The sequence below is a fragment of the Musa acuminata genome, chromosome BXJ1-7 (assembly GCF_036884655.1).
Source record: "Musa acuminata AAA Group cultivar baxijiao chromosome BXJ1-7, Cavendish_Baxijiao_AAA, whole genome shotgun sequence".
In the NCBI taxonomy this organism is placed as follows: Eukaryota; Viridiplantae; Streptophyta; class Magnoliopsida; order Zingiberales; family Musaceae; genus Musa; species Musa acuminata.
Window position 1 is genome coordinate 8,879,847 of NC_088333.1, and position 20,460 is coordinate 8,900,306.

The 20,460-nt window shown below is 41.0% G+C and overlaps 3 protein-coding genes and 1 long non-coding RNA gene across 5 annotated transcripts; 3 read left to right on the forward strand and 1 right to left on the reverse strand.

Moving 5' to 3' along the window:
• The first annotated feature begins 2,550 nt into the window (after positions 1-2,550).
• LOC135678660 (uncharacterized) lies at positions 2,551-6,626 on the forward strand. Its single transcript, XM_065191723.1, has 5 exons — positions 2,551-2,764; positions 3,404-3,830; positions 3,906-5,178; positions 5,272-5,418; positions 5,932-6,626. Exons 2-5 carry the CDS (start codon positions 3,774-3,776, stop codon positions 6,453-6,455), a joined length of 2,001 nt encoding a protein of 666 aa, XP_065047795.1. The 5' UTR covers positions 2,551-2,764; positions 3,404-3,773; the 3' UTR covers positions 6,456-6,626.
• A 2,475-nt stretch (positions 6,627-9,101) lies between these two features.
• Positions 9,102-12,712, forward strand: LOC103991429 (alcohol dehydrogenase-like 7). The gene is made up of 10 exons (XM_065191724.1): positions 9,102-9,262; positions 9,333-9,469; positions 9,537-9,580; positions 9,670-9,998; positions 10,755-10,837; positions 11,202-11,277; positions 11,725-11,789; positions 11,905-12,000; positions 12,206-12,367; positions 12,452-12,712. Exons 1-10 carry the CDS (start codon positions 9,223-9,225, stop codon positions 12,566-12,568), a joined length of 1,149 nt encoding a protein of 382 aa, XP_065047796.1. The 5' UTR covers positions 9,102-9,222; the 3' UTR covers positions 12,569-12,712.
• On the reverse strand, positions 10,967-14,829 carry LOC135678661 (uncharacterized). 2 transcript variants are annotated; one of them, XR_010515040.1, is made up of 4 exons: positions 14,646-14,829; positions 13,873-14,438; positions 12,194-12,460; positions 10,967-12,044 (listed from the first exon to the last, which is right to left on the reverse strand). It is a non-coding gene; the product is annotated as an uncharacterized LOC135678661 (long non-coding RNA). The 2 variants fall into 2 exon arrangements; XR_010515041.1 differs by lacking the exon at positions 13,873-14,438.
• Positions 14,830-16,457: 1,628 nt separating this feature from the next.
• Positions 16,458-20,276, forward strand: LOC103991424 (alcohol dehydrogenase-like 7). Its single transcript, XM_065191725.1, has 10 exons — positions 16,458-16,591; positions 16,662-16,798; positions 16,867-16,910; positions 16,999-17,327; positions 18,488-18,570; positions 18,892-18,967; positions 19,410-19,474; positions 19,590-19,685; positions 19,760-19,921; positions 20,006-20,276. Exons 1-10 carry the CDS (start codon positions 16,552-16,554, stop codon positions 20,120-20,122), a joined length of 1,149 nt encoding a protein of 382 aa, XP_065047797.1. The 5' UTR covers positions 16,458-16,551; the 3' UTR covers positions 20,123-20,276.
• The last annotated feature ends 184 nt before the right edge of the window (positions 20,277-20,460 follow it).

Here is a 20,460-nt window from a genome sequence, read left to right on the forward strand (position 1 = left end):
AATGTAATCAGAGATGTGAGAAAGAGAGACGGAGAGGGGGGGGGCAATGCTGAAACAATAAAAAAATGATTTAGGTGTTCATTTGGTTACGTAGTTACATTGGAATGACCATTAGTAAGAAGAAGAAATAGTGTGATGCCAACCGATGCAAATGCAGGAAGATTCATTTGCTTGTTGTTCCAAAAGCCCATGTTAGAATACGGCACAAGGGACGTGACAAAATAATTAAGAACACTAACAACACTATTGAAAGAGACATAAATTGTATATCTCAATCTGATTCTTGCCGTCCGTCCACATTCATCTTATTTTCCTTTTCTTATAAAAGTTAACAATTAGTTTTTTCATAGCTTACTGTTATATGATGTAAGGTTGATGTAAGATTAATGTAACTAAAGAAATAAATGATGATGCATCGAGTGAACAACCCATGTTGACTTGACTCTAATTACCTTGCTAAATGGACTCAGGGATTCAACTTGAGTAAACTAATCAAAGATCACCACTCAAGCCATAGTTCTTCGATTACTAATTAAATTTCAAGGCCATTTCATTTTTCGTATGCCATCACCATCGTGATAGATAAGCCATATTGTTTTGTGAAACCCTAATCTTAATCGTCACATCGCCAAACCAAGTCGGAACATGAATCACATATCTAGAATTATTTATCAGACGGCCCATGTACCTTCTTCAATTGTTTGTTTTCTTCAGTATTGATTACCTTGGCCCTTCCTTTCAGGCAAAGACATTTCATCAGAACCTGTTCTGTATTTCTTCAACTATAAATGCAATTAAATAGTCCAGTAAATTGTATAATTAAGTTCGGGAACGAGATTTAGATCGAGAGTAGTTCCGAGGGATGCATGAAGAAGTCTCCTGATCCCACATCTATGGTGAATCACATGCATTCCTACAAGTTTTCTTATTATTCTATTTCTTTGATAAGTTGAAGGCCTTGTCCCATGCTTCCTACTTATATAGCACTTTAGATTGAGAATTAATTTAAAGGTACGGTCTCCACTTAGGTGAACCTGAAACATGTTTTAGATCTGCCATTCAAACAAGTCCCATATGGTACAACTTCAAGGATATATAATATGTATAAAATTGGTCTTTGGGTAGCCACCATATAACATGATGGTGTAGGTGGCGGAAACAAGATGATAATGTCTGCAGTCAAAGATCACTGGGTCCTCTCCCAGATTAATTGAAAGCTAAGTATGCATCACTTTACTTGTTTGTTAAATAGGAAAAAGATGGACACTAATTACTGGACCTCAGATGTGGAATGGCTGTGTGAGGGAGGGTTCCATTAGGCACCCTCCTTGAATCGACGATGGCATCTCACATATGGACAAGCAGCCCTGCTGCCTCCTCTTGTTGGGAACGCTGAAATCTTAGACTTTTCTGTTTGGAAAGGCACAGGACGAACATAACAAGGACCGCGGCAATAAGTTTGGTATTGCACAAGGCTTTGGAATGAAGGGTAGGCAGAAGAAGACACAAGAAAAGACACATGGACACAAGGAAGGGATGGTGATTCTAGGAACGATCGGTGTTGTTGCACGTCAATGATCGGGATGGCGTTGCACCGAAAGAGACCACCACCCGTCCTCATGTTTTTGATTGTATTTGATCGATTTCAAGAAATCAAATTATTTTCTACGTCTCTCATCTCTGCCTTTGCAGCTCCCTCGCTTCCAGCCAAATTAAACCAAGTATTTTGATGGAATCCGTCCGTGACCACCCCAATTAAAATGTGGTACGACGGCCGTAACGCGACTGCGATGCTGACAGGTGAAGGACCCACCCATATGACTCAGTGAGTTGTCATTTTTGACTCATTCGCTCCTGCGCCTCACTAGTTTGCCTGCCCGGAAGAATATTCGTGGAGTGGTAAGAATCTTCTTTTTTATGATTAACCCTTTATGTCACAAAGAATTTAAATCGAACGTGGCTTGACCGGATATTTATTTATTAGAACAGTAGATTCATATAACCGGGGAAGATTAGAGTCGATTGTATCGGGCCAAGTGGACTTGCGAAAGAAAGGGATCCGAGGTGATGCGGCTCGTTGCTGACCCAAAGGAACGGGTCGACGGGGGCCTCAAATCACTCTCATAATTCATGTGTGAGAGAGAGAGAGAGAGAGAGAGAGGCGTTAGCTTTCTGCGTCCCCAAATGAAGAGCCATGGCTGGCTAGTGTTTCGACTAGACAACCATACGTTTTGTCATGTTAAGCAGATCGCTGCATGCAACTGTAAGGGTATACATGTAAAGAGATAACTGCCAATGGGTGCACTTGCAAGTAATTACATAGTTGTGGTTATCAAAGAAATGACCATCCTAAAAATAAGGTATACTGTGTGTTCCATCTAGAAAGGTTGGGATTCGATTCGGTGATAACCGCATGATAGGTCGCGATGTGCAACATTAAATAATAACTGAATGGAAATTATTTAACTCGGAGTTAGCAGGGAGGGCAGAGGGTGGCACTGACATCATTCATGAAACAGGTAAATTTTGGCCAGTCGAAGGGAAACGGATCTGTCCGCGTCTCAAGCGCGTCTGTGGCTCCTCTCGCAGCGCCCGCTGCTGCCGCCTATTTGTAGCCGCTTCTACCACTTTCCTTTCCTCCCCCACACCACCTCCTCTTCTTCTTCCACCCTTCCCTCCCTGCTCCAGATGCTCTTTCTCATCTCCTCTGCTTGCTTTGACCTCCGGTACGTCAGGTCGGCACACCTCTGGGTGTTTGAAACAGGTACCTTCCCCTGATACCCTGCTGTGGTTTCTAACATTCTGTAAAACAGTTATCATTGTTTCTCGATTTCTGCTGCAAGCTCTTCCTTTGATTGTTCTATTACCTCTGTTGTCGTGGCTTCTATGTTTGCGAAGGTCGATCTAGGTTATGAATGCAATAATAGCTTTCTTCTTTGACTTGTTCTTCTTTTTATTGGGGCTGAAGTCTCCTTGGTTTAGAAAACAGGGACACCAGGGAGAACTTTTCAAAGCATTAGCCAAGAAAACCGGTGGTTTCTCCTCGCTGCTCTAAATTCTTCCTCAATTATTAGCTTTCGTATCTTCCACCCTTTTATTACATAATAAAATACATGTTTTCATTGGGTTTCTAAATGCTTCCTTACTTTCGGCCTTCGGATCTGGAAATCCCTGTTGATGCCAATGAGTTTCTTGTACTTTGATGATCCAGAATTTAGCAGAAGAACGTTTTTGGTCTTTTCTCCATCTGATTTGCAATAGAAGCGAACAAAAGGCGATCTTTTGATATGTTTGGCTTATAAAAGGGAGAAATGACTAATCCATCAGATCTCTCTTTCTTCCCTCTTTTTCTGTTTATGGGTTTTTTGAGCTCTCCATGATTCTAAGATCTAACCTTTTTCAGGTCTGATACCAAAAGGGTTCTCAGCTGATATTAAAGCGGTTTAAGATCACTCTGGCCGTCACTGAGGTACCATCCTCTCGCACCTTGAGAAAGGTGTGTGCTCGAGAGGATGCACCCTTCCCTCTCTTCTCCATTCCCATCTACACTCTTCTGCTTGTCTGGCTGTTGTGTCGTATGGTAAAAGGATCTCCTTTCGACAATGGCTAACCCACAGATTCACTTCAGCTGAGATCACCTGCATCTACTTCTATAGTCCTTAATCTGCTAGGCTTCTTCTTGCTTCAGAAGCTCTTAGAGTCATAAAGAGAAGGTAGTCGTCACGCTTATCTAGAATATTGTGTTGTGTGTAAGTTCTTTGGTACCAGAAAAAATGGCAAGAATCAATTGCTTCTCTGCTCTCCTGGCTGGAAAGAAGAAGAAATCTAAGGTAACCACACATTCAAATCTGATTTTTGTCTAATTTGTGGTTCAATTTCGTGCTCATTTGACTGGTTACATGCAGGAGTCTCCAAAAGCCATCCATTCTAATAATGAAAATGGCGATGTAGATTTGCTAGTTAAGCCAGAAAAATTCATCTGTGCATCCGGTGAGACAAAGGAGGTGTCTTTCGAGGACTTGTCAGTAAAATCTCAGTCGAAGAAGAAAGCTTCTACCGATGTGAAATCGGTGGAGGATGACAAGAAGGATGGGAATTCTGTTCCAACCAATGTGGCAATTGAAGCAGCTTATGAGGGAGGCGACGAGCATGACGACATCTTGTCGATGAAAAGGGATTTATCCGACTTCAATCTCCAGGCGCTAGCAGCAGAGAAAGGTGAAATCAATACTCATGATTTGAATCAAGAGTTTTGCAATTATGATGTGGAGAATGAATCGGAGAAAGTTGAGGGCATCACACCCGAAGCAATGATCCGCAGTGGGCATGTAAGCGACCCAGGGATGGGCCGCACCACTGCCTTCTGGGGATCTCCCATGTTGAAGCGCTCGTGCTCTAACATCGAGACAAAGAGAGCTAGTAGATTGCTTGGATCCCCAGTCAAGTCCCATTCATATGATGATCTCCGAAACTTACCTGAAAATTTCCTGAGAGAAGCACCAAAGGCAATCTCAGGCAGCCCAGCATCAGTAATGACTTCCTTCAGTGCTGATAAAGTGATGCTAAAGAAGAGGTCTTCAAGCCAGGTTCTTCCTTCAAGAAGTAGGAAGCTTTGGTGGAAGCTTTTCCTGTGGAGCCACAGAAATCTCCACAGGACTTGGTCCTTGAAACCACAAAGGATTGCCTTCCTCAATCGTGCCTCCAATCAGAGAGACGGATACTGCTCTGACACGATGGAACCAAGCCGTGGAGAGGATTTGAAAAACAAGAAAGCCATGGATGAATCTGAGATTAGATGTAGGAACGGTATGTGGCCTCCGAACCAGTGGGTTGCTTTTTCTGCAGAGTCTTCTTCTTTGGATAGAGTAAATGCTTGGGTGCACAGTCTGGATGATAATCCATTCTGCCCAATCGAGGATACTGAGAATGAAGATGATGAAGCAGTAGATGGGTCTTCTACGCACCCAACCTTTCTGGAGATTAAGGAATCATCTAGCAAAAACAACACTCGCGCTGGCCGGCGAGCAGCGGAGGAGGTGTTGCAGGCCAACAACATCATCCAGTCTCTGAATGCCTTTTCCTCGGTGGCTCACATTGCTGGCATGGGCTTAAAGGTGATACCTGCGATTTCAGCTTTCACTAGCCTCCGATCGGTCAACTTATCTGGCAACTTCATAGGTAAAATTCGACAACTTAATCATGTAAATGAAGTAGGAATCACATGTTCTCAACCGTACATGTGGTATCTGACCTGTTTCACGTTGTTTTTAGTTCACATTTCGCCGGGATCTTTGCCCAAGAGCCTTCACATGCTCGACTTGTCAAGGAACAAGATTGTGACAATTGAAGGCCTCAGAGAACTGACGAGGCTCCGGGTTCTTAATCTCAGCTATAACAGAATCTCACGAATTGGTCATGGTAAGAACATCTGTACTTAATCCTTTTATTTTTGGATTTGCTTGTTTTATTCTAACGTGATCAACTCCTGCACAAAACAGCAAATTGAGGAAATAATTGTGCATGACAAATCTTATGGACTCCAGGAAACAGTCCTATCGAATCTAAAAGAAAATTCTTGCTACGATAATCCACTGCTGAATTAATTTGAGATGTCAGAGAGTTGAAATTCTTTTTTCAAAAATTTGGGTTGCTATTGGACATTAAATTTTGTCATCCGTGTTTTAGGAATATGATTCTTATCCGGTGTCATGTTTCTGGCTCGTTGTTGTGGTTAGAGATACCTGTCATAAATGGTCCATGATGATTGTCCATAAATTTTGTTGAGGTGGGTGAGTGCTATTTGTGGTTTTGCTTTATTGATATAGCCTTCAGTCACATCGATGTTGTGACTCATTATATTACTCTTGAACTTTATTGTAGAAAGTAATGATTTTATTAGAGACATGAGATCTTATATGGATACATTTGCAGGACTGTCAAACTGCACTCTCATCAAAGAGCTGTATATTGCTGGGAACAAGATTAGCGGTGTGGAAGGGCTTCACAGGCTTCTGAAGCTCACGGTTCTCGACCTGAGCTTCAATAAGATCACCACAGCCAAGGCTTTGGGCCAGCTTGTCGCCAACTACAACTCTCTGTTGGCCCTCAACTTGCTCGGGAACCCAATCCAGAGTAACATTGGAGATGACCAGCTCCGCAAGGCAGTGTGTAGCCTGCTGCCACATCTAGCTTATCTGAACAAGCAGCCTATCAAGCCACTGAGGGCAAGAGAGGTGGCAACTGACAGCGTCGCCAAGGCTGCTCTTGGGAACAATGGCTGGGGTTCTCGGAGGAGGGCGACCAGGCGAGTTGGCCACGGCTCAAGCAGCTCGGGCAAGGGCATGACCGGGGAGGGAAGCAGCCACAGGGGTGCAGGTAGCAGTGGCGGGAACAAGAGCAGCAAGCATAGATTGAAGAGCCGCCACCATCACCACTCCATTTCTACCAGGAAATAAACGCATAGAGATTTTGGGGGGGGGGATTTTATATGCATCAGGGTTTGTTCCGTTTGGAATAAGTTGAATTATTTAATGGGGTTTATGCTGAATTATTCGAATGGACTTGGATTTTGAGTTGGACGTTAATGTGAAGGGATAAAACTGACATGTTTGCTGGGGCTTTGGTCATTCGTTTCTTTTTAGTGTTGACTGATAGGTTGGTCCCATCAAGATACGAGAATCTATGACGGTGCAGATTTGGATGCGACAAGAATCTGGAAGAGCTCGGAATGCAAATTTGCATGCAACGAAGAACATGGACAGACTGGGAGAGTGGAGGGTGGTCACACTGGAGTGGACCAGCACTGAGATCATTGTGCGTTCCTGGGTGGACAGAGTCCCAACTTTTGGCAGAGTACGCTGTCGTCTCAATCACGGTGAAAACATGTCAGAGCAATGCCTTGTTTTGCTGGAATGTACTCCACCACTTGTGTTCTGTCAAAGAAATAGATACCCTACATCACTAATAAACATTGTATCTAAGGTTCACATCCACATTCACGCTTTGGATGGATTAGAAAAAAGTCCTAGTGATTCACAGACTTTCAGCCAAATGGATACTTTGAAAATGATAATATAAATATTGAAAGATTTTCTTACAAATTATGTTTTGAAGTTAGGATGTGACTTGAGATAAATATGTGGATATGATTTTATTTGTCTATAATAATAATTATTATCATTTTACTATACAAATGACTCATTTGAGACTTTACCAAAACAAGTATAGATCATCAGTTTATGACATTCAGGAGCGGAAACTACACCGTAATTGATTCAAACGAATTTCAAAAATAAAATTTTTCTTTTTTTTTTTCATAATCGATTCAAAGGAATGCCAAAAATATGAAAGGGATACGTTATGAGTTATCATAAGTTTAAAGTAGATAAAAGAGTTACTTGTATATTTATACAAAAAGAGTGAACTTAAGATTTGAAATTGAAGATTATTAAGAGTATTAATATCCCAACATCAATCTCATTAGTTCATTGTCATAGAGAAATTGACATGAAAAACAAAGACTATGTCACCTTCCCACTCGACATCAACGTGGGGAGGTGACAACCTATTGACCCCGTGAATAATAGTTAATAAGATATTGTTCGAGTCGATAATTTCGATCGTCGGGAGCAGTAGTCCCCGAGGGGCTCATCGAATTTGCTCTCTCCTTGATCGTCCTCTATGGATGACAAGTCGCAAAAGGTTATTCAGAGCAGTTGTCCATATGGGCAAATGACAAGTGGAGGGCATTGATTACGAAGAGTCCCCTCGGTTGCCCAAGTATAAAAGTCAGCCCCCGACGCTTGCCCAAGGGTCAGACCTCTTTTATTGCAAGTCTTTTTACTTTCCCAATCTCACAACACTAACTTGAGAGTTGGAGGGATCAGGTAGAAAAATTTTTCCCAACGTCAACCTTTGTGTAGGACCCTCAAAGAGACCAAAGCTCACATCAGACCACCTTGGGAAGCTAGAGACTTCTCCAAAGCCGCCTTGGATACCTTAGTGCTGCATCAACCGAATCGTTAAATCGCCACGAGGATCGTTTGGACAACTTCATGTCTTCGGGTTACGATCGAGTAGTGTCGATCCTCACTCCACGGTATCAAGACCACAATAATTCTCTAAAAAAATTATGAGATTTGATCGTAAGGATAAATTGGCTCACATGACTTTTGGTATTTATAAAATTCTGAAAAGGGATCGGTTGGCATAGCCCCCTTACACTAATTATTGTACATGATATATTCCGTATTTTTATCCTTCGAAAGTACATCAAAGACACGACTCATGTTATTTCATATCAGCCACTAAATTTTACAAATGATGTTACTTTCTTAAGGCAGTCGATCAAATGAGTATATCGTAAGAAATAAAATTATGTCTCTCGTAAAGGTGTATTGAGAACACCATGCAAATAATAAAATCACATAGGAGGAATGTAATCAATATCCAAATCATTTTCACTAGGGCAATATCAAATTTAGAAACTAAATTTTTTTATTGGACAAATAGAATGTCATAATAAACTTGATTAAACCCCCTTCCCTTTGGTATACAAATATAAACAGAGGGGTAATGTTCCGATTCGAGATAATAGGTTAGAGGTGATCTTGCTCTTGCTCTTATTTGATTTTTATTTATAATAGCAAAATATTTGAAAAAAATTAGAATTATTAGTCGATATTTTGGATCCAAATACATGAAATGAAATGTATGATTTATTAGCTATTGGAAAGTTTATTTTAGATTATTTTACTCTCTTTATACATTTATTTCATAAGGTTTGATCTAAATTATTTTAAGAATTGTAAAAGAAATTTTAATTCGGGTTTAATGATTTGTTAAGATTTTTAATTCATGAAAAATTAATTTAGAACCTTATTAATTATATTTCTATTATGGTTATTTAACATGTATCTTTGGAACTTTATTTGACTAATCGATGATTTTTGAGTGATTAGAAGTATTATTTTAGAATTTTTAAAGCATGGGTATTGATAGGAAAGAAATGCAACAAAAACAGCAATTCAACCTATCAAAATTGGCATTAATAGACAGACAAAGGATGCATTTAGAATAAGAAGAAGCTCTATAATAGAGAGATGTCCCAAACGACGGGGAATCATAGGGACCATTCATACCGCTCTAGTCTTCTGCTTCTGTTCAGAGAGAGACAGAGAGAAAGAGAGAGAGAGAGAGAGAGAGAGAGAGAGAGAGAGAGAGATGGACGAGAGCAGTGCCCCGAAGCCCATCAGATGCAGAGGTAAATCGATTGGCTCTGACCTCTACCTGTCTTTTCCTCGAACGCTCACTTCCAAACACCCCGGTGGCAGCTGCGGTGTGCAGAGCCGGCGGGGAGCCGCTCCAGATCGAGGATGTGGTGGTGGCGCCGCCCAGAGCCTACGAAGTCCGCATCAAGATCATCTGCACCTCCCTCTGCCACAGCGACGTCACCATCTGGAGCATCAAGGTAAGCCCCATCCCTTGCGTGCCTGCATCGTCCTTCTCCTCACCTTCGTCTGCTCTCGTCGCCGCAGGATCCCGCCGGCTTCCCCAGAATTTTCGGCCATGAAGCCGTCGGGTAAGCGCTTGGTTCCCATTTGATATCGGCTCATCGGGCGGCGGACGCAGGACGTGCTGGATTGATTTGTCTGTCGATGCCCGGTTCAGGGTGGTGGAGAGCGTGGGGGAGCACGTGGAGGAGGTCAGCGTGGGCGACATGGTGCTGCCGTGCTTCCTGGCGCACTGCGGCGATTGCGTCGACTGCCGGTCGGTGCGGAGCAACATGTGCTCGGGGGTGCCGCTCGGACTCCAGGAGGGGGTGATGCCGCGGGACGGCACCTCCCGGTTCACCGACGCGTCCGGGGCGCCGGTGCAGCACTTCCTCAACGTCTCCAGCTTCAGCGAGTACACCGTCGTGGACGTCACCCACGTCGTCAAGGTGGCTGCCGCCATGCCGCCCGAGAAGGCCTGCCTCCTCAGCTGCGGCGTCTCCACCGGTAAGCAAATTAATTACCATGATTAGGTGATACAAGCCTGCGAAAGCCATGGTTGACTTCCCTGAACGCAAGTTTCCTTCGTCTACGGTTAACGCTCCAACATCATTTTACCGCTGATCAATGTCGATGTCAATCGATTGACGTGCAAACCAAAAGCTCTGTCGCTTGCGAGCATAACACTATGTTGGATGTCACTTCACATGTCTCGAGTCAGAGATGACAGATGTTCCACTGGATATTTCTATGCAATTGGGTAAACATTAGTGTCATGAGAGGCACCTCCGAAGTCAAAAAGATGTTACAGCTGAGAAATCCAAGGAGCCATACAGTGGTTTGGGCCAGTAGATAAAGACAAGCCAGCCGACCTAATTCTGACATACTATACAAAGCTGCAAACAACCAAGTGATCGTCACATCTGCACTCGGTAGATTTAAAATGGTTGCCTTTCTTCATGCCTCGATCATACAACACCATTTGACTTTGTTTATGAACACCCATCTGATCTATTGAGAACAGACCACCAAAAAACTGGATCCACATCTACATCACCAATACTACTACCGTTTGATTTCCCCAATCAAAGAAAGTACAAGCAAACAAAAATATAAGATTGGCTGTCAGCTAGCAAACCCTGTCATTCAGATTTCGATCTTATTTCTTTAGTGGATCGAATTCTCTATCTCGAGTAACGCATGCTGTGGTTATTTCATTTGGTCTTTTGTGAGCTAACTGATACAGGAGTTCTTATGATTCAGGAGTGGGGGGTGCATGGAAGGTGGCTGCTGTGGAGCCTAAATCTACGGTGGCAGTCTTCGGACTTGGATCTGTCGGATTGGCGGTAATTAATTTTAAATACAATTTATTCTTTTACGTTTCATTTATTGATCATTCACTCAAGTAATCATTAACTTGACATCAAGGTAGGTAGGTACTCGATAATTGTCACATCATCTATCATTCACTCAAATTGACAACGTCAATGAACATGAATTTTCATGAACATTTAATCGAATCCACTAAGAACGTTTAATTGTAAGTTTAGCTTTATTAAGATTTTATGCATACCAAATTTGTTTATGGGAATTGAGGATGAGTTACTTAGTGAGGCCTCTCTTCCGCTGATGAACTGTCTGTCTGTCACTCTGTTTCAATCTCTATAGATGATGACCATTGCACTGCACTGCACTTATCATGACTTACAGGTTGCAGAAGGGGCGAGGCTGCAAGGCGCAGGCAGGATTATAGGTGTTGATCTGAACCCTGACAAGTTTGAGATCGGTACGGCCTCCTCAGAGCTCCTAATGAATCTATCTCTGCGTGCTTTCTTCTTTAAAAGCATCTCCAAATGTTGATTCCAGTCATCTCAGATTAGGGGCAATGGCCTCTTCACCTCCATATGCATCTGTCTTGCAATCTAAATATGGTCAGTAGAATTCAATGTAGAATACCTACACGCTTTAGATTCAAAGCATCATGTCAAATAGCATAGCAAGCATGCACACATGAAAATAGAGTACACTGTTAGCTGTTCCTGAGTCCATGCAACTGCTAATCATATAAAAGATTATTTGTTTTGATTATGAATATCACATTCTGCTCAAATAAGTGTACTGTGAATCATACACAAGCTGTCTATTACTGGTATAGATATGGCTTTATTGGTATTTTCTAGAGTAGTTTATCAAAAGAAGTAACTATGAATGCATGGTTTCGTGTATGGTTTAGGGAAGACGTTTGGGGTCACCGATTTCGTAAACCCAATGGACATCGGAGAGCGATCTATCAGTGAGGTTGTAACACTACTCTTTTTCTTGATCTAAACATTTCAGGGCTAACTTGCCTTGGAACACTCCATCTCAAGAGTATCTACATCTTATAATTCTCTTTTAATTCATGCTTCAACAGGTGATTAAGGAAATGACTGGTGGAGGTGCAGATTATTGCTTTGAGTGTATCGGCTTAGCATCATTGATGTCAGATGCATTCCAAAGCTGTCGGCCGGTTCGCACTTCTCCCTCTTCTCCTTTAGCACCATCGGTTGAATTCTAAAAGCAAAATCAGTAGACTTGAGGCTTTCTTATTGATGCATTCAGCCAATGCCTACTTAGAATTAGAAAACAGACTAGACAAAGAAATAGCTATGATTAGATGAAGAATTGAACTTCCATTAGATTAAAGATTTTGCATTTTATACCGTGGCATGCAGGGTTGGGGAAAGACGATCATTCTTGGGGTGGAAATGCACTTCTCACCAGTCAGCATAAACCCCTACGAAATCTTGCAGGGAAAAACCATCATGGGCTCATTATTTGGGGGAATCAAGGCGAAAACCGACATTCCAATACTGATGAACCGATACCTTAATAAGGTTTGCTTTAAATCACCTGGTTCAAGTTTATGCCTCCATGTTTGTTTGATCATCTGATACCAAGCTGCTCCTTTGCGGTCACAGGAGCTTCACCTGGATGAGTTCATAACACATGAGGTTGGCTTTCATGACATTAACAAAGCTTTTGAGCTACTGATGGCAGGGAAGAGTCTCAGGTGCATCATATGGATGGATAGGTAAAGAAGATTGTAAAAAACAAAGGCATTTCAAAGCGTGCTCTTTTGTGGTTTGTAATAAAAAAGGCAATAACTTGAACATTCCTTGTGATGTGGCTGCGTACGCATGTTTAAGAATAATGGAAGAGTGATCCACCATTTGTGTTCATTTGCCATGACCTTGAAACCAGAATTTTTTCTTTACAAATAAGAAGAAACTTTTAATCACTAAGAATAGAGTCTAAAATAGGACCTGTGTGTCATCATTCAAAATGGACATTAAATCCAAAGAAAAACTTTCCTTTATGAAAGATTAATGCATTATGAAAATATCTATTTCATATTTGCGAGTCACTCTATTTTTTCCCCTAATATCAATACTTTCATCAGTTCGTAAGATCCTTTTTGACACATATTGAACCCCAAAATGCACCTCCAATCCTGGATGACATGTGGAGATATAAATAAAATACCCAACAAGCCCCCCTCATAGGACAGAAAAGCAAAAAAAAAAAAAAAAAAACACATGCAGTTTACATGATCAAATCAATAAGTTCAAGAATCGAGAACTCCTCTAATTCATTACATTCATGTTGTACTTGTATTCATGCCCGATGCATTTCCTTCTATTTTCAGTGTACATATACACTATATAACAATATACTTTTAATATTTTTTTCAGAAAATAAAATAACTAGATAGTCATACTAAACACAAAGGAATCAAATCCCGTGGACACCATCCTTGGTGGACTTAAATGTCATCTCACATGTCAGGTTTATCATCCAATGATACCTTTCTCATATGATGATAGTAAGTTACCCTTGAAAATCATAAGAAAACATATCTTCTCTGTAATTCCCCCTACAAAGCTACTACCACTCATGCTACCTCATTGCCTTCGCCTCAGTGGACTTGAACATCATCCTTTTATCGGTCCAAAGGTTTATAACGCTTGGAATATGCAATGAGGTATAAGCCTTTCTAGTTGAATTAATGAGAGATAGCTTGAAAAAATTATAAAAATACTTATATATAGAATTTACCACTCGTCTTCTTTGTCACTTAGTATAAATACACACATTAATTCATGACTAAATTAATAATTCATGATTAAAACGAACAACAACAAGTTAATAACTAGTACATCATGGAAGCATATCATGATACAAGCATTAAAAACATAAATCATATTTGAGCAAAGCATATAATATGCTATCATATCCAAACAATAGAAATACATGCTCACCCAAAAAAAATTTACTATTCGAAAATAACAATTATAGTTATAATTTTAAAAACACCTACTTAGGTCAACGAACCACTTACCTTGAGTCCAAGCCTTTGTTGAATTAATCCATCATCTCGAGTTAAATCTTTATATGAGACGATCATGATAACACAAAAATCAAAACTAAGCAATAAATGGTCAGTCCTGTGGATGTTAACATTTGGGTGAATCCCATAGTTGAGTCTTTTTTTCTTAATACCAAATATTGAACTGCTACCTTGCTGTGAATAGCATTGCATGCAGCAACCTCTGCTAACCTTTAAAAGCATTCCAGGAACACAGGTTTATCTGTGACCAAAACTGTAATATCTCCATGAACTAATCCTCCCTTGGTTGCTTCATGAATAGCACTAAAATTTAAACCGCCACCAGAGACAAAAACTGCTACTCTTTTCCTTTTAAGTCAATTTTTTTTGTGAACTATCGTCATCAGTTGTCATGCAGCCCAACCCCTCTCTCTCTCTCTCCCCGAAGCACTACATCTACCTTCCAAGCACCAATATTTACCGCCAGCATTCAGCGGCACCACTTCTGAAGCAGTAGATGCTTTGTGGGAGGAGGAAGCCTAGTCTCACTCTCACTTAGCAACCATTGTTTCGAAGACCTAAAGAAAACACACAAAGAAGCTCTATTTATTTAGTAAAAGAAAACCTCTGACCAATTAGAAATAAGATTTAGGCAGCAGAGGAAGACGGCAGATCAATCGCGTGCATGCGATCCACTATTCATCACTTAGTTGCTTGCTTGATAAGCAAAAGGAGAAAAAGAGGAACATATAAGAGGATCCCTAAAACGTCCTCTCTTATCTTACTTGTAGAAATCAAGATTTGGCGGAAGAACCGAGCGACGGTTGCAGTGGCCGTGGCGGTGCCGCATCGGGGGATGGCGACGATGAGGCGGAAGTCGATGATTTGCTCCTACCATTTGAGTAAGAGAGGAGGAAATAGAGACGCCCGCTAGAGGAGAGATCTCGGCGGTTGCAGATGTAGTGGAAGCAATTCATCTGTCTTAAAGATTTTAGAGTTTCTTTTGGGAAATAATATATATAACAATTTCCAATAATATATATATATATATATATATTAATCTCAAAGGGCGTATACTAAAAATTAATAATGATAATAAATTATCATCATTAATAAAATCATGAGTCAATAGGGTTTAATTAGATGATAATCGAATGGACCCTAAATTATTGGTTTAATTAAAGCTAGTGTTAATCTTGATTTGAGCCACTTAGGATCAAAATCAAAAGACTGATTTAGTCAATGGTTGAATCGAGTCAAAGTGAAAGTCAATTATAGTCAAATTTAACTTCAAATTTAGTCAAAGGCTAATATCACATCTATCTTTAATAAGTATGTCAAAGGCTAACATCAAATCAGCCACTAAATTCGAGAAATGATGCTATTTTTTCTAAAATAGTCAATCCATATATTGAAAATGAAAAAATAAATCCCGAGGAATAGGGGATATCACATAAACGAGAAGATGACATTAAAGAATATTACCCTTTTTTTAATACGATAAAATCAAATTTAGAAACCAAATTTTTTAGGGGGAGGAATATAATCCTAAAATAAATTAAATTCAAGATAAATCTAAAATTAATTTGATTCAAAAGATATATTACATATCAGTTATAATATAAATACATTTCCTTTTTTAATGGTTTTTAATGATTGGATAGCCTAAAAGAGGGTTTGAACCTAATCAAAATAGGAAATAAATAAATATTTAGATTACTGATGACTCATAGCCCTAAGACAATTCTCTCTCTACTATATTAATAGAAGTATAAGAATTGAGACTCTAATTCGAGAAAAAAAGGTGCAAGGTGATTTTTAGGATAGGTAAGTTATCCGATTCTCGTTGAATTTTTATTTATCATTCTTGATTCATATTCTTATATTTAGAAGAAGAAAATTTTGATTTAGAATTATTAATCGATATTTTAGATGGAAATACATGAAATGCATGATTTAATAATTATAAATATTTCACGAATTATAAAATTTTTAATTCGGGATTACTGATTTATTAACATTTTTAATTCATAAAAATTAATTTATAACCTTATTAATTATATTTATATTTTGATTGTTTAACATGTAAGTTTGGAACTTTACTGAGTGATTAGAAGTATTATTTTAAATTTTTTAAAATTTTGTTAAAAAATATGTTTAATTGAATTCATGTTTGAATCAAGTCAGACCCGAGTCGAATCAGGCCAACCCAATCCGGTTTAACCTGGACTCGAGCACAAGTCTGGTTCAACACATGTTCAAGGTTTATAATGACCCAACGGAGACTCGGATCGGTCTAACTCGTTAGCCAAGATAGGGTTGACATAAGCTATAAGCTATAGAGCCAATGTAACCCAAATCGTAAGGCCTAAATGAGGCCTTTGGAGTTATGTTGCGTGGAGGCCTTACCGTTTATGGTATAACCCATTATATTTGATTTTGTTTTATTCGAATTTTATTAGTTAATATACATTTGAATTAATTTGAATATAATTATTTAGTTTATATATTGTTCACGTGTCGAAAAAAAAGGTCACGTGGCAAACACATCATGGTTATATATCAAAACTGGGATTAAGCGGGAGACGGTCGTGTGGCTATAAGATACAGTCGGATTAGACTCCATCGGATCGTTCCGTGGTAGTACCGCTCAGGTCTTCTGCAGGTGTTCAGAGAGAGAGAGAGAGAGAGATGGACGAGAGCAGTGCCCCGAAGCCCATCAGATGCAGAGGTAAATCAATTGGCTCTCACCTCTACCTTTCTTTTCCGCGAACGCTCACTTCCAAACACCCCGGTGGCAGCTGCGGTGTGCAGAGCCGGCGGGGAGCCGCTCCAGATCGAGGAGGTGGTGGTGGCGCCGCCCAAAGCCTACGAAGTCCGCATCAAGATCATCTGCACCTCCCTTTGCCACAGCGACGTCACCATCTGGAGCATCAAGGTAAGCCCCATCCCTTGCGTTCCTGCATCGACTTTCCCCCTCACCTTCGTCTTCTCTCGTCGCCGCAGGATCCCGCTGGCTTCCCCAAAATTTTCGGCCACGAAGCCGTCGGGTAAGCGGTTCGTTGCATTTGATATCAGTTCATCGGACGGCGGCCGCAGGACGCGATGGATTGATTTGTCTGTCGATGCTACGTTCAGGGTGGTGGAGAGCGTGGGGGAGCATGTGGAGGAGGTCAGCGTGGGCGACATGGTGCTGCCGTTCTGCCTGGCGCACTGCGGCGATTGCGTCGACTGCCGGTCGGTGCGGAGCAACGTGTGCACGGGGGTGCCGCTCGGACTGTTGGACGTGGTGATGTCGCGGGACGGCACCTCCCGGTTCACCGACGCCTCCGGGGCGCCGGTGCAGCACTTCCTCAACGTCTCCAGCTTCAGCGAGTACACCGTCGTGGACGTCACCCGCGTCGTCAAGGTGGCTGCCGCCATGCCGCCCGAGAAGGCCTGCCTCCTCAGCTGCGGCGTCTCCACCGGTGAGCAAATTAATAACCATGATTAGGTCATACAATCCTGCAAAAGCCATTTACCATGACATGGTTGACCTCCCTGAACGCAAGTTTCCTTCGTCTACGGTTTGACATTCCGACATCCTGATACCGCTAATCAATGCTGATGTGAATCGATTTCTGTGCAAACCAAAAGCTCTGTAGCTGCTGCCGGAGCTTGAGAGCTACACTGTGTTGGATTTTACTGTCACTTGTCTCGAATCAGACAGATGACAGATGTTCCGTTGGATATTTCTATGCATTAGGTAAACGTCAGTATGAGGAGGTACCTTCAATGTAATCGGTATCAGCTGAGACGTCTAGGGAGACATACTTGCCATGGGTTGGGCCAGTTGATAAAGACGAGCCAGCCACCCGCAGTCTGACGTACAAAACCAAAGCTACCAAACAAGAAAGTGGACATTTTATGTACATTGTTTTAGGGATGTGAACGGGATGAAGCGGCATTTATTTGTGTCCCCTATCGTTCCTTATCCTCTAATCCGCTTCTATTCCTGTCTCATCCCCCATTCACCATTTCTCACTATATATATTTTCTATCTTTTATTTTTCATTTGGACTGAGTGGTGGATCTTTAGGTGAGGTGAACCCATTAGTTTGTTTGTATTCTCGTAATTAGTTTATTTTATTTTATTTTTTTTAAATAAAATTATTATCAAAGTTAATTAATAATATTATAATTTATAAATAATAAATTTAGTTGAATGTTGAATCCATTCCTACTATAAGGCCACCGTTGAATATTGATATTATATCTGATTCAATTGAACTAAATAGCTCGTAACTAACTCGTAATCGACTCGATTAAGACTTGTTTGACTTGAATTAGATGAACCAAACGTTGGAGCCCAACATCTAAACCTACTACTATTGACTTTAGGTGCACCTATCTGATCTCCTGAAAAAAGACAAGGAAAAATCTGGATCAGCATCTGCCAGCACCAATAGTACCATTTGATTCCCCAATCAAAGTAGAAAGAAAGAAAAATGATAAGTTGGGTTGTCTGCTAGCAAAAATCTGTTCTTCAGTTCTGGATCCAGAAGACCTTACTTGGATTCTCTCTACAGTAATGCATGCTGAGATTATTTATTGCTAGCTGATGGAGTTCATGTGAACTATGACACAGGAGTGGGGGCTGCTTGGAAGGTGGCTGCTGTGGAGCCTAAATCTACGGTGGCTGTCTTTGGACTTGGATCTGTCGGATTGGCGGTAATTAACATTTCATTTATTTATCATTCACTCAAATAATTATTGTCACTTCTGTATTCAGTAATTATATAAACTTGACCTCAAAGGTATTGATTGAGAATGTCAATGAACATGAATTCTCATGCGTTAGGGGTTATCTGTGGATCCACTAAGAGCTTTATTTAGATTTTATGCATACCAAATTGTTTATGGGAATTGATTACATGGGCAAAAGGATGAATTACTACTTACTGAGGCCTCTCCACCGCTGATGAAGTGTATGTCTATCACTCAGTTTCAATCTCTACAGATGATGAGCACTGCACTTATCTTGACTTACAGGTTGCAGAAGGGGCGAGGCTGCAAGGTGCAGGCAGGATTATAGGTGTTGATCTGAACCCTGACAAGTTTGAGATCGGTAAGGCCTACTCAGAGCTCCTAATGAATCTATCTGTGTGTGCTTTCTTCTTTAAAAGCCTCTCCTCTCCAAGTGTTGATTCCAGTCATCTCATCAGATTAGGGGCAATGGCCTCTTTACCTCCATATGATATGGACAGTAGAATTCATCGTAGAACATCTACATGCTTTAGATTCAAAGCCTCTTGTCAAATTGCAGAGCAAGCATGCACACATGCGAATAGAGTGTCTTGTTAGCTGTTCCTGAGTCCATGCAGCTGCTAATTATAGGACTGATTTATTTGTTTTGATGAGAAATTTCACCTTCTGCTCAAAGAAAAGGTGTACTGTGAATCATACCCAAGCTGTCTATTGTTCATATAGTTATGGCTTCATTGGCATTTTCTAGTGTACCGCATCAAAAGAAAAAGATATATGAGTGCATGGTTTCCTGTGTCTTCTAGGGAAGAAGTTTGGGATCACTGATTTCGTAAACCCAAAGGACATCGGAGAGCGATCTGTCAGTGAGGTTGTAACGCTGCTCTTTTTCTTCATCTAAGCAATTCAGGGATTATTTGCTTTAGAACAACATGTATCAAGACTACCTACATCTTATAATTCTCTTCTAATCCATGCTCCGACAGGTGATCAAGGAAATGACCGGTGGAGGTGCAGATTATTGCTTTGAGTGCATCGGCTTAGCATCACTGATGCAAGATGCATTCCAAAGCTGTCGACCGGTTGGCTCTTCTCCCCCTTCTCTTTGAACACCAACAGTTGAATAGACTTGGCTCTTCTGTACTGTGGCGTGCAGGGTTGGGGCAAGACGATCATTCTTGGGTTGGAAATGCATCTCTCACCAATGAGCATAAGCACCTTGGAGATCTTGCAAGGAAAATCCATCATTGGCTCATTGCTTGGGGGAATCAAGCCGAAAACCGACATTCCAATACTGATGAATCGATACCTTAATAAGGTTTGCTTCAAATCACCAGCTTCGAGTTTATGCCTCCATGTTTGTTTGACCATCTGATGCCAAGCTGCTCCTTTGTGGTCACAGGAGCTTCACCTGGATGAGTTCATAACACATGAGGTTGGCTTTCATGACATAAACAAAGCTTTTGAGCTGCTGATGGCAGGGAAGAGTCTCAGGTGCATCATATGGATGGATAGGTAAAGAAAATTTCAAAGGGAAGAGTCTCACATAGAGAGAGGCCTTTCAAAGTGTGTTCGTTTCTTCTGGTTTGTAATAAAAAAAGGCAATAACTTTACTTGAACATTACTTGTGATGTTTAAGAATAATGGAAGGGTGATCCATTTATTCGTGTTCATTTGATATGTACTTGGAAACCACAAAAGGAGTACGTTACTGTGATTTCATTCTTGAGCCGCTTCAGATCGCCAGCGACGTATCCAATTGAAATGGTGGTGGCAGCGGGGTCCACCGTTTCACCTCGGATGCCACATCGTCCCTGAGAGATTTCGAGGGTGATGTGTGCGGGAGAACCTTCACGT

What these genes read in the sequence shown, in the direction of transcription:
- LOC135678660 (XM_065191723.1), top strand. Translation starts at nt 3,774, where the DNA reads ATGGCAAGAATCAATTGCTTCTCTGCTCTCCTGGCTGGAAAGAAGAAG. An exon ending in CTTATCTGGCAACTTCATAG is followed by an intron (nt 5,179 to 5,271) that starts GTAAAATTCGAC and finishes CGTTGTTTTTAG; the next exon opens with TTCACATTTCGCCGGGATCT. An exon ending in AATCTCACGAATTGGTCATG is followed by an intron (nt 5,419 to 5,931) that starts GTAAGAACATCT and finishes ATACATTTGCAG; the next exon opens with GACTGTCAAACTGCACTCTC.
- LOC103991429 (XM_065191724.1), top strand. Translation starts at nt 9,223, where the DNA reads ATGGACGAGAGCAGTGCCCCGAAGCCCATCAGATGCAGAG. An exon ending in TTGGATCTGTCGGATTGGCG is followed by an intron (nt 10,838 to 11,201) that starts GTAATTAATTTT and finishes CATGACTTACAG; the next exon opens with GTTGCAGAAGGGGCGAGGCT. An exon ending in CATTCCAAAGCTGTCGGCCG is followed by an intron (nt 12,001 to 12,205) that starts GTTCGCACTTCT and finishes CGTGGCATGCAG; the next exon opens with GGTTGGGGAAAGACGATCAT.
- LOC103991424 (XM_065191725.1), top strand. Translation starts at nt 16,552, where the DNA reads ATGGACGAGAGCAGTGCCCCGAAGCCCATCAGATGCAGAG. An exon ending in TCACCATCTGGAGCATCAAG is followed by an intron (nt 16,799 to 16,866) that starts GTAAGCCCCATC and finishes TCGTCGCCGCAG; the next exon opens with GATCCCGCTGGCTTCCCCAA. An exon ending in TTCGGCCACGAAGCCGTCGG is followed by an intron (nt 16,911 to 16,998) that starts GTAAGCGGTTCG and finishes TGCTACGTTCAG; the next exon opens with GGTGGTGGAGAGCGTGGGGG.